The 12858-nt window shown below is 48.5% G+C and overlaps 1 protein-coding gene across 1 annotated transcript; it reads left to right on the top strand.

The window, feature by feature from the left end:
* Positions 1-7169: 7169 nt before the first annotated feature.
* On the top strand, positions 7170-12624 carry LOC142572480 (uncharacterized). Its single transcript, XM_075681634.1, has 3 exons — positions 7170-7256; positions 7618-8428; positions 11961-12624. The coding sequence occupies exons 1-3, from the start codon at positions 7223-7225 to the stop codon at positions 12085-12087; spliced, it is 972 nt and encodes a 323-aa protein (XP_075537749.1). The 5' UTR covers positions 7170-7222; the 3' UTR covers positions 12088-12624.
* Positions 12625-12858: the final 234 nt, after the last annotated feature.

Raw genomic sequence — 12858 nt, 5'->3', positions numbered from 1 at the left:
CGGCAACGGCGCGGAGCTTGTCTAGGTCCGGGAGGACGCCGTCTTTTGAGATAACGTGACCCAATATGGTTAGTTTTCTTGCAGCAAAATGGCACTTCTTGAGGTTAAGTTGAAGGCCGGCAGATGCGAGACAGGTCAGAATGTCATGCAGGCGAGCGAGGTGCGTCAGAAAATCGGTTGAGAAAACGACGATGTCGCCTAGGTAACATAAACAGGTCTTCCATTTGTGACCGCGAAGGATGGTGTCGATCATACGCTCAAAAGTAGCAGGCGCGTTGCACAACCCGAAGGGCATGACGTTAAACTCGTAGAGGCCATTGGGTGTAACGAATGCGGTTTTCGGACGGTCAGGCTCGGCCATTGGAACTTGCCAGTACCCGGAGCGCAGATCCAAAGAACTGAAGTATTCTGCGCCTTGTAAACAATCGAGAGCGTCATCGATTCGAGGCAGTGGATAAACGTCTTTTCTCGTTATCTTGTTTAGGCGTCTGTAGTCGACACAAAAGCGAATGGAGCCATCTTTTTTCCTCACCAATACGACAGGTGAAGACCAAGGACTTTGAGAGGGACGGATGACTCTACGTTTGAGCATGTCGTCCACTTGCTCCGTGATGAGTCGGCGCTCTTCGGCGGAGACACGATACGGGCGCTGTCGCAAGGGGGAGTGGGAACCGGTTTCGATGGTGTGAGAAACACCGGTGGCACGGCCCAGTGACGTCTGATTACAGTCGGAGGAGTTGACAAACTGGTGAAGGAGAGCGAGAAGTTGGCGGCGATGAGGTGGGGAAAGAGCAGGGTCGATGGCGTTGTCAAAAACCACTGAAGGTGATGAGCCGGACACCGAAGCGATGGCGTCAACATGACGGAGGGAGTCGGTAGGAACATCGAGGTCGTCGACGTAGTCGACCGCCTGGAAGTATCCTACGGTCTCTCCACGCAGTAGGCTGATCGGGTACTGGTAGTACTTGGTGACCAGCATCACAGTTGACCCAGATGTTACAATAAGCACGGCAAACGGAAGAACAATGCCCTTGCGTTGAGCAAACACATCGGACGGCGTGAACACCACAGTGGCGTCAGATGTGGCATCAGACGACAAGACAACAGCCATCGACGACTCAGGAAGTATGGTTGTGTCGGCATCAACAGTGAGTTTGTCGGCAAAGTGAGGAGAGCTGGTCGGCAGTGATTCACATAGTGGTAAAAGCGACACTTCTGCACGCGAACAGTCAATGACAGCATGATGACGTGACAGGAAATCCCAACCAAGGATGAGGTCGTGAGAGCAAGATGATAGCACGAAACACTCGATAATGTACAGAACGTCGTTGATGACGACACGGGCCGTGCATACAGCTGAAGGGTGAATTCGCTGCGCGCTGGCAGTGGCGAGCACCAGGCCAGAGCGAACTGTAGTCACTTTTCGTAGCTTGCGGCAAAGGCTCTCGTGAATGACGGAAACGGCTGCTCCGGTATCGACTAGTGCGACTGCGGGTACTCCCTCTACAAAAACGCTAATAACATTTTGCGGCGAAGATTGAGGTCTTGAGAACGTCGATGTATTTGCAGTTCTTGCCTCAGGAACTGCAGCAGTCAGTTTCCCTCTTCAGTGGGAGCTCGACGACGCAGGGGCGAAATCGAACGCCGACGAGGGGAAGGAGAGCGCCGAGTTTCCGACCGGCGATCAGTGGCGAGACGTCGCGGTGAAAATGGAGGTGGGGCGGCGTATTGTGGCGCGTAGCCGGGCGTGTCAAAGCTGGTACGCTCAGTTGGGGCGCGGGGGCGACAGAAGCGCGCTACATGACCAGCAATGCCGCAGGCGAAGCAGATAGGCCGGTTGTCTTGAGTGCGCCACGTCTCGGTGGGACGCAGAAACTGTGGTGACGGTCGGGCAACTGGAAATGAAGCCGGATGCATGGGCGATGAAAAGGAAGCTGTCTGCGCAGGTGGCCGCGCAACCACGGCTGCATAACTGAGCGGCAGCGACGTAGGGTGAGTGGCAAAGGTGGTATGGGCCAGCGGCACACTCACAGGATTGGGTAGGGGTGTTGTAGGAGCTGCAGGAAGCGCTTCAGATATCTGAGTTCGGATGGCTTGCTGCAGCGTTGGAGGTAAAGCTGCCGTAGGTGCGTCGTTGTGAGGGAGCAGCGAGAGCTGCCTGGCCACCTCTTCACGAATAAAATCTTTAATATGCTGCGAGAGGGTCGAGTTGGTTATTTCGGTAGAAACCGCGATGCTCGAGACGGAATCGGCGTGCTGAATGTTCTGGCGGGCGATGGAACGTTGGCGGCGCAGCTCGTCAAAGCTCTGGCAGAGGTTAATGAGGACTGATACACTAGTTGGGCTTTTGGCCAGCAACATCTGGAATGCGCTGTCCTCGATGCCCTTGAGGATGTGTTTAATCTTGTCACCCTCTGACATGCTGGGATTTACCCGCTTGCACAAATCGAGAACATCCTCGATGTAGCTGGGGAATGTCTCTCCAGGCGCGCTGGCGCGCCTGGAGAGACATTCTCCAGCTACTGGAGTGCGCGCTGGCGTAGACGCTGTTCAGCGCGTAGCTCACGCACAGCTGGGCGATCAAAGACTTCAGCAAACAGAGTCTTAAACGCGGCCCAGCTCGTAAAGTCTGATTCGTGGTTAAAAAACCAAAGTTTGGCTACGTCGGCTAGGTAGAAAGGCACGTGGGTCAGCTTAGACTGGTCATCCCATCTGTTATGGGCACTTACACGTTCGTACGATGACAGCCAGTCTTCCACGTCGTGTTCGGCGGTCCCACTGAAAATGGGTGGGTCGCGTTGACGAGGGACGCCGGCGCAGATGACAGTGGCAGCCGGGGGTGCAGGCAACGAGGTGGCGGGATCAGGCATTGTGCTGGGCGATCTTGTTGGCAGGGTTCGAGTGCGGAGCTCCAGGACAAGGCGAAGGATCTCAGCAACCTCCACCAAATGCGATGAGGTTTATTGTCGTTCACAACGGTGTGGAACGCTAGATAAATCAAAGCATTGCAAGGGCTGTCCGTAGCACGGGGCTCGCTCGCGATCACGGCACGGCCCTTCGTCTTCCTCTTCAGACGGCACATACGCAGGGGCGCGTCTGCTTCATTACAAGATCATACACAATTTTTTAGATATCGCCTGTTGCAGATAGCCATAATTATGTGCTCTATCTCACAAGTCGTTCGCAGTACTGCCGAAGTTACTAGGCGTACACAGGTTATATCCCTGCGCAGAGGAACGTAGTTCCAGGCGTAACTGTCTGATTATTGGCCGGATTGGAGAGTTTAATTTTGCTTGGTACATAATACGTTACAGCAATACGTGACATGTTAGGACCTTTCCGCATGCATGTAGTGTACCGTGAATTATTGTGGCAGTGAGCAGACGACGCGGCGCGGATGAACACATCTCGAGGGGCATTCGTCCTTCCTGTTGGCTAAAGAGTCTTACGGAGTCTTCCACATTGCTGCAAGCCATTGCACTGGATTTCTCAGAGGCTGAAATTCTGTGCGCGACAAATCTAAATGCATAATCGACTCATTAACAAAACTAATGAATTAATTTTTAATTAATTATTCTAGGGCACATATTGCCATTAGCAAATTGTACGCGCTGAGTTCGCAAGTGCCTCGAGCGGCCAGTCGTGCGGCAATTTTGCGTGCATTTGAGGGCTTCGTTCACGCTCGGAAAAACATATTTATGAAATACGCATTGAGCAACAGAAAGCTGTATCGGGAGTTTTCATGTCGCTCTACAATTTTCTCATTGGCACTTCTCATATAATTATAATATTTAAAAAGTTGATTCATTAAGACTAATTATCTAATGAGGTGGAATGAAAAAAATTTTGTGAGTATCTCCGAGCGACGGTAAATAATTCTTTGTTCTGTCCAGCTACGTCATATTTTAGAACTGTGGCTAAAATTAGCTAGGACACCATATGCCGTTCACACATGCCGTTCACACAGTTTTGACATGTTTCTTTGTAGAAAAATTGGCGTTCTCATTTTTCTTGCGGAAAGTGTGCGATTTTCAACGACTTTCCTAAATTATTTGAGAGCCCAAATGAAAACTTCCTTCCAAGAGCATCATAGATTGCCTTTATTTTCTCTTTAAAATGCAACAATATTGTTTCATGTCAGTTCGGCTATGGCCCAACGGAAGCATTTCTTTTTTACCTACGTCATGATTTAAATGATAACATTGCACAGGTCGATTTCGAGGCAAATGCTAGGCATCTTCAGAATGTTGTCGCCGCCTTGCATTGACGTTGACAAGGTCATTCATATTGGTGGACCACCAGAACAGTGAGAAAGTGCGCCGGGACCACCAGCGCAGGAATGAGGGTACGAATGAAATAAAAATAAAGATCGTCCGCGCTTCCTGGCTCATCCCTGCGTGCTGGTTGTGAAGATGGAGTACCAACTCGCCGAAACTTACGCCTTTTAGAAAAGGTGCATTCCTACATACTTTATTGTCATCAGCAGGCACGTACGCAGAATTTTTTTTGGGGGGTGGGGGGTGGGGGGGCAACCCAAGGCAACTTTTCTGTGCTAATGGGGGGGGGGGGGCTACCTTTACTAGTGTAAATGTGTATATTGCCCACTGTTCGCCATAAAAACGCGTAAAGTCGCACAAGAGAAACTAAATAAGGTGTATGTCACATGTGTACGCCTGTGAGGTAGACCATCTCCTTTGCTTGACAAACAAATAACTACATCAAATGGACTCGCGCAGGAAATAAGCGCAGGAAGAACACTGCCAAGAACAAGTAAACAGGCGAAAGTGTAAAATACAGATTTCTAGTAGCGTTTTTTTTTAATTAGCTCTAAAGAAATACAGAGAAATATATATTTGCGTAACAATCGCACTTCTTTTGGATCCCTAGTTTATTGCTCTGCCAAGTGCCAAAACCGACTCGTATTGTTACTTGGGAAGTTGCGTAACGATGCGTGGCTGCCAGATCCGTACAACCACGTAGAGAGCAGGACGCTGCGGTTCTAGACGTATTGCGCCCACCGCGGAAGGTTAGAAAAACACACACATAAGCATAGCTGAGAAGTGGCTACGTCAGGCGGTTAGACTGATAACTGTAGAAGCGTCATTCAAAACACATGGAATCCTTCTCCACTTCTGGCGGAGTTTTCTCTACTTCCTTTTTAAATAAAGATATGTTGATCCATAAATAGTTTCACAAGCAAATGGTAAATTTGTTAATTTTAGTTTTTCCTTCCTGTTTGATTGTTGCTTCGGCTCTCTCCCTTAGTGGATCGCTTAATTTCTCAACTCCTTGCGACTTTTGTTTCCAGTTGCCAACTTTGCATGAAAAGTTCTGTACGATTAGGGAAAAACCAGACGAGGTAATGGGTGACATTCACATTCCTTATGGGTTTAACGGTTATTGCAGGGTTTGATCATGGACGCTGTTTCGCGTGATTTTATGTTCCACCTTATCTGACCTTTATCACAGGTACATGGTTCCGAGGATATGCCAGGGTCGCGGCGAGCCGTCACTCGAGGAAATAATGAAACAAAAGGAAAAGTTTATTTATTTATTTATTTATTTATTTATTTATTTATTTATTTATATACCTTCAGGGCCCGTGGGCATTACAGAAGGAAGTGGAATGCATGAAAAACAAGTGTATTAAAACAGAAATGCGGCAATACAGAAAACAAGAACAGAAACAACAGTTAACTATGTTGCAGCAAAATGCAGATTATTGAAAATAAACAATAACTTCAAAAGGACATTTTAACAAGTCACAGTGTCGGTAACTGCGGCATTTGAGGGGAGCAGGCGGTTCCAATGGTTACTTGTCTTCGGAATGAATGAACAAAAATACGAGTTAGTTCGAGAAAACGGGACGCCTACTTTATGAAGATGATCTCTACGGGATGAAATGTATTCTGGCTCTGATTGGACTTACTTAAGATGGCGATGATGATAAATTTCGTGAAAGAGTGATGACCGAGACACTTTCCTTCGTAAGGAAAGAAGAGAAAGGTTCAAAGTAGCGTTCATTGTGGACACGCTAGATAGACGAAAGTATTTGTGAAATATGAATCTTGCGATGCGATTTTGCACCGATTCAAAAGTTTGAATGAAACACTCAAGACCGGGAGCTCACACCGAGCATGCATATTCCAGTTTTGGGCGTACGAGCTATTTATAGAGTAAAAGTTTTAATGAGGATGGTGCCATAGAGAAATTGCGCCTTAAGCAACCAAGCATGCGACTGCCATTGTTGGCAACGCAACTGGCATTGTGTCCGGCCGCAACTCGTTCCACGAGCATACCGACCAGCTGACTACAAATTGAATTCTTTTCCTGGTCCCTGGATCAGCCTAAACAAAGAAGGTTGAACTTACAAAGCAATAGCGACGCGCGTGACCGTTGCAATATATGGTGAGAACTAAACGCATCTCGAGTTAAACGCGCGGACATTGAATCGATGAGAAGGTGGCCTTCACACTCCAGGAGATGCCGATAACTGCCGCCATCCAAAAGGAGTGTAAGAGGCAGCAAAATGTTGACCGCCGAATAGTTGTCAAGTCTCAAGATTATTTTGGCGGCGCTTTAGGAATGTGTGTGACGAGTGGTGGCGCGGGTAGGAGGGGGGGTACGCCGCTTAACTTCGGTGGGGGGGGGGGGGGGGGGGGCTGAGTACGTGCCTGGTCATCAGTATTGTGGAGGCTGTCAAATGGGGCTCCAACATAGTGCCATGGCTTCAAGTGCAAGCTACAAGCATATATTACACAGAATTCATTGTTACACGCGGCAACGCTAATCTTGGCTTGCATGCACGTGCAAGCCGTCTGTACGAATATGTACTTGTTTGTGCAAGATAGCCTCAGCGTAAGCTCGCAGCGCGTTTACAACATTTTCGTAATGCGGCTCCCAAGGGGGTCACATTCAAATCGCATATACGCCATGTGCGGCTGCCGACAGCGAGTGAGTCGGTCCGACAAAAAGCCGGTGGACTGTCGCCAACACCCCGAGAAAAAGGCACCGCAAACGATCTTGACAGATCAAAGTGTCTACAAACCGCGCCTGTGACCATAAATTACCTACTCTGCGCCTCGCACGTCAACTCTGAAGTCCACCTATGCACGTCATAAGAGGCCTTGGGCGCCAGATAACGCGCCACCTCCTGTGCCCGTGCTATACGATCAGACAGCATGCGTGCATAAAGTACCTCGGAGTGTAAGAGCTTGTAGCCATGAAGCAAGTAACCCTACTTCTTATATTCATCGGTAAGACAAAATTCGTGAGCTAATAAGGCGACAAGCGTGGCGATAGACGGTAAAACACCATCGATGAGTGCACGTCGTTTCTCAGGGGACACGACGAGAACGAAGGGCGAGGAATGTGGTGCTTCGCTGGCGTACTTTCCCGCAAAAGGCGAAGCCAACAGACTATAACTTCCTGGTGTCGCAGTGAGAGTGCCGTTGCGTTCTTTAGAGTTGGCCTTTCTTGTCTCGTAATTTTGACGACGTACACTCCAATGTGCACACAAGCCTGCGTCAGCACTCTTTTTAACCCGTATGCGTAACAGTACTTGTCTCATAGCATATTAACTGAGCGGGCGTATGCCTACCGTTTCCATTTTTTCAGGTACCTGGTCAAGCGGAGGCCAAGCGGGCTCGGCACCTACACGTCCAGCAAAAGTCACTGCGAGCACGAGGGAGGAAGTTGCTTCACTCAGTCGTAGCACTGAATTTACAACTGGCGCGCAAACGTCTAGCAGTGTTTCCAACGAACGAGCAGCTAACGCATCTCTTCGCAACAGCGCATCGGGTGGAGATTCGTCGTCTACCACAGCAAGGCAGCAGAGAGGCGATTTCAATGCGGCATCCCCCTTGTCGTTTGCACGGTCACCCACGGTGAATGCGTCTGGAACGACGCACACGACCTCAGGTCGCGCTGGCCGCACGCCACTGTACGAGCGAGGCGAGCAGTCTAGCCACCCGTCGAATTTATCAAGGACGACTGCAGCGCAAAGTGCAAAGGTTCCAACGCTCATCACCCACTACAGTACGAAGTCGGCAACTTCCTCGGAACTAACGCGATGGCCTGAAGACGTGACCGTCCCGTTAGCGTCTTCAAGTATGACCCTGTCTCGCTCGAGCGAGGTGTTCAATAATACAAACACAACATCTACGAAGTTCCCGAATGTGCCCACGGCCGGGCATGAGGTCAGCTTAGAGAACAGCTCAACTTCGCTCATGTCCAACGAATTTGGAACGAATAAGACCGACTCGTTTACCACTAACGTACTGACATCGACGAAAGACGCAGCAACGTCGACCTCGGCTGACGCACCTCGAAGCCACAGAAACAAGGGAGCTATATTCGCCACTGTCATCGGCGCAGCTGTGTTGCTCATGGGCATCGTTGTCATGGGTTTATGGTTCTACAACGTCCGGTAAGCTCGGCTACGTCTTCTCACTCGAAAAGTCCTCACGTTTTGAAAAAAATGGTTTTGTTACAGTTATTCGGGGATGATTGAAACGAAAACTTTTAAAACGCGTTAATAACTTTTAAAAAAGCAGATCCAACGCATATGTTGGAATTTATATGTGAAGCGAAGCTTTCGTGAAGCGTTTAATTAAATGTTACGAGACAGTTGATCTTCTGCAGCGCGTTTTGCGGCAGAGCGATTATATTCCTGCCCGGCAAGACGTCCCTACCACGCGACCCACTTGATCCGCGGATTACTACAGCTCTAGGACCGGCGCAGTTGTCATTACATCCAGGATCTAGCCCTCTTTAATCGTCCAGAAAGTGACCGAGCAGACGCGCCAAACCCCGTGCTGCGAAAGAAGGCATAAAATGTTTCGCCGTAATTAAGGAATTGCGCGTTTGTAAGCGCGTATTTGTTGCAGTGAGGATAGGTACAGTTTGTTTTTTCACAGTTCAATTCCGTAGAGCCCCATCGGTGCATCTAAAAGGGGTTCTTACAGAAGGCTACGTGTCTCAGCTATCATGCAAGAAGTTAAAAAATCCAAGACATTCTATGCTAATTAAACCGATTGCATGTCGTTAGCAGCAACCTGAAGAAGCGTCTCGTATATTTTGTGTTCTCCCTAACTGATTAATTCGTAATGATTAACTAACTAACTATTCCTTCCTGGTTGCTGTTCGCGATGCGCGGCCCACTGTGGTGCTGGCTCACTCAAGTACTGCAAGTTCCGCTGCGCGCTTCCTAATTGATCAAGTAGCGACCTTGCGTTCGATTGAGAAAACATTTTATCGTGTCCTTTCCACCCAGTTCTTTATGATCCACATGCAACACGCGTTTAGAGGCCTGACGTCTAGTGCAAGCCCTCGAAACCATATGACCATGCGCCACCGTACCGTTTGCTACGCGCATGCCCAGTTCTTCGAATCTCCCTATAAAAATGTGCCGTTTTTTCACATAAGACTTTCTCTCTTGTCACTCCGCGCTTTCCGAACCATACCGGAGCGTTTTCATGTTTTAAACAAAAGGAACCTGTCAACAACGAGCATGCATGTACCCGATTTTGTGACTCCGACAATAGCATTTATTGTGCCACAATCGCCACAATCGTAGTTCTGTAATTCAATTACGAAAAAAGAAATATAACGCAACATGTTTTTGCACATTGCATATGTGTATGTCAATGCACTCAATTCCTGAAATTTTAAAAGAATCTAGAATGGTCTTTCAAAAGAAGTTAGTGCCAGGCACAAACCGAGGGGGAGGGCAGGCTCCCCCCCCCTCCCCGCCCACGCCATCACTCCTCACACACATTCCTAAACCGCCGACAAATCAATCTATCGGCGGTCAACATTTTGCTGCCTTTTACAGCGAAAGCTGTGTATGACTAACCTCCATAGCTTTTCGGCGTCCGTCAACAGAAAGAATCATCATGTGGGCCGATCCTGGTGATACCCTGCGGACTCGGGAACCTGTAAAGCGCCCTTCGGGATCTTTGGAATCGGCCCACGTATATGGGGAGTGCTTGACGCCTGCTTCACCTCCGCCGCGGGTCGGCCCAGCATTGCACTATACCGTCGGGATCGGACCCCGTATGGGGAGTGCTTCAAGCCAGCTTTACCTCCGCCGGGGGTCGGCCCAGCACTGCATTATCTTCGGAATCGGCTCACGTATGGGGAGCGCTTAACGCCTGCTTGACCTCTGCCGTGGGTCGGCCCGGCATTGCACTATCTTCGGGATCGGCCCACGTACGGGGAGTGCTTAACGCCTGTTTCACCTCCGCCGTGGGTAGGCCCGGCGTTGCACGGGGTCGGCCCACGTATGGGGAGCGCTTAACGCCTGTTTCACCTCTTCCACGGATCGGCCCGGCATTGCACTATCTCCGGGATCGGCCCACATATGGGGAGTTCTTTGCTTACCACAACGACACGAAAATTTCCTTGGATGGTAGAGGTATACAGCTTCGCTGTAAAAAATAAAACGGTCACATTAATCTGGCTTTGGTCCGAAGCAAGTTTCTGAAAATATAGTTTGGCGCGCACTCTTTCGATGCTGTGCAAGCAAAGCTGGGATTTTGAAACATTCTATGCCCATTACATTGCTTTTGGCATTTCGTGCGTGGTCAGAGCGGCGCTTCGGCCGCGTCATCAAGGCGCTTTTGTTATCAATGTGATCAGTCGGCCTTGAGAGACCGATAATAAGTGCGGCGTAGAAATGAAAAGGATAGCTGCGAAGCCGCGAAAGCTGCTGTGGGTGCTCCTTCCGTACCATTATCAAGGTGATGCGCTCTTTCTCCGGGTTTGCGACAGGCATTGCAGTTGCTTTCAATCAGCTTACTTAAGGGCGCTGCTTTGTGGGTGGGAGGATGCTGGTGGGAGCGCACTCACGTAGTATTTTTCATACTTCATGAGGTTTCTTTGCCAGTCGGAAAAAATTGGACGCAATTAGTACGTTGCTGAAAACACCGCAGCTTGGCTGTCATTTTGGGGTGCCTACACATGCCCCATTCACACTTTGAAAATTAGGACAGTACTGCTCGAGTTAGATCATTATTTTAATTATTGAATTAAATCTCAGTAACGAAAGAATTACTGGCGGCTACTCCACATTAGTGGAAACAATAATATATGCACTAGGTTTTCTTCGAGTAACGCAACTGCTCTTCTTTAAGTCTTGGTTCATGATAGTTGGGTAACACTGTGTAATTCACTCAGTAACCGAAATGAGGCCAAGCCGAATTCACTCGAAATCAGAATCAACAGCAGTCATGCGCAGCAGCGCTTATGCACGGACTCACAGAAAAAGAGAGAGAGAGAGGCTGCAGTTTCACCAGAAAGGCGAAGCAGTTTTAGTGATAGTCAAGTATGCGACAATTACATGAAGGAACATTACACCACCGAGAGGGCTCAGGCTGTTAAATTGAACTGACTCCTACTATGAGGTCTTGCATATACTCATATAACGCCATCACTTCAGCGCTCAATTCTTGGAGGTCTCGAGGTCATACGAAGTGCAAGAAATGTATGTATGTATGTATGTATGTATGTATGTATGTGGTTCGGAAAGCTGGTCGCCCCCCCCTCGGAAAAAATGAAAAAACCCCGCATATATATATATATATATATATATATATATATATATATATATATATATATATATATATATATATATATATATATATATATGCTTCCAAGAGTCACTAGAATTTGACTTCCTCTCTCAAATGCAAAAAAATTCATTGAAATTGGTCCAGGGGTTATCTCAGAAAAGCGGTCTTGCGTTTTGCATGTATTTGAATAGGCCGCATCGAAGTTGGGCCTGAGCTAAATCTTCCTCTTAAACACTGGTCACTGGGAACTTTCGCTGGGTAAAGAAAAAAATAAAGGCGGGGGCGGGGGGCGGTAATCCAATGAGCCAGTCGCGCAACCAAATATGTAATCAGTTGCTCTCTATTCTAACCACCCTGGTATGAAAACCAATCCTGTTCTTTTCCCAGGTGGAAGCTAAACCGAGACCGTCCCCTTCTGAGGCATGCTGCAGCTCCGGACACTACACCGATCCCTTTCAGCATCGTCTACTACCAGAACTATGGCACCCAGAGTGCGGTACTGCGCCGAAATTGACGTGCGTGCAGGCGAACAGGACCGGTGAACGCACACTCTTAAGAAGCCTCCCAACCACTGCCCGAAGTTGCGATGCATGCAGTTGCAAGCATTGTGCTCTACGAACTCTTCCCTTTTCTTGGCATGCAGGATGATCGTCTTGTCTCGCCGGGGCCCAAAAAGTGAAAAGGTATACTGGCAGTCGCCTTACCTGTCGCGGTAGCTCAGTGGCCATGGCCTTGCGCTGCTGAGTACGATGGTTCGATTCCGAGCCCACATTGCGTTGGGGGCGTAATGCAAGAACGCTCGTGCACAGTGCAGCAGGTGCACGTTACCAGATGGTCAAAATTAATTCGGAGCCACCACTATGGCGCGCCTCGTGATCAGATCGTCGTTTAATTTGGCACGTAAAACCACCCATATCTTTTTTTATTCACTGTAGCCTTTCTTTGGGCAATACTGCACAGAAGTCACATGAACAGTACTAAAATTTACAGTAGATAGCTTCCATGAGTGCTTTCATCCTGGCTGCCAATAAAGTACCATAACAATTCTTCAGCTGTTGTTTTTGAGAATAGCAGGCAAACTTCATGGGCACAAGTACGCACAAGTACAGCCAAATAGCACTAAACGCGTGCGAAGTCCAAAAGGCAAAAACAATTTCACACACAATACTATTCCAGTGAGATATGCAATAAGTGTTATTAAAACCAAAAAAAGAAAAAAAAACTCCATTCCACCCTGTGGAAGTGGATGTACAGCGAAGCTGTTGCTGACGTTAGACGATGTTAG

Source organism: Dermacentor variabilis, chromosome 1 (genome assembly GCF_050947875.1).
Source record: "Dermacentor variabilis isolate Ectoservices chromosome 1, ASM5094787v1, whole genome shotgun sequence".
Lineage (NCBI taxonomy): Eukaryota > Metazoa > Arthropoda > Arachnida > Ixodida > Ixodidae > Dermacentor > Dermacentor variabilis.
The sequence above is the reverse complement of the archived record's forward strand: the minus strand, read 5'-3'. Positions and strand labels throughout refer to the sequence as shown.

Coding starts and splice junctions, on each gene's coding strand:
- LOC142572480 (XM_075681634.1), top strand. CDS start 7,223: ATGAAGCAAGTAACCCTACTTCTTATATTCATCG. Junction 7,257..7,617: donor CCTACTTCTTATATTCATCG/GTAAGACAAAAT, acceptor CCATTTTTTCAG/GTACCTGGTCAAGCGGAGGC. Junction 8,429..11,960: donor TTATGGTTCTACAACGTCCG/GTAAGCTCGGCT, acceptor TTCTTTTCCCAG/GTGGAAGCTAAACCGAGACC.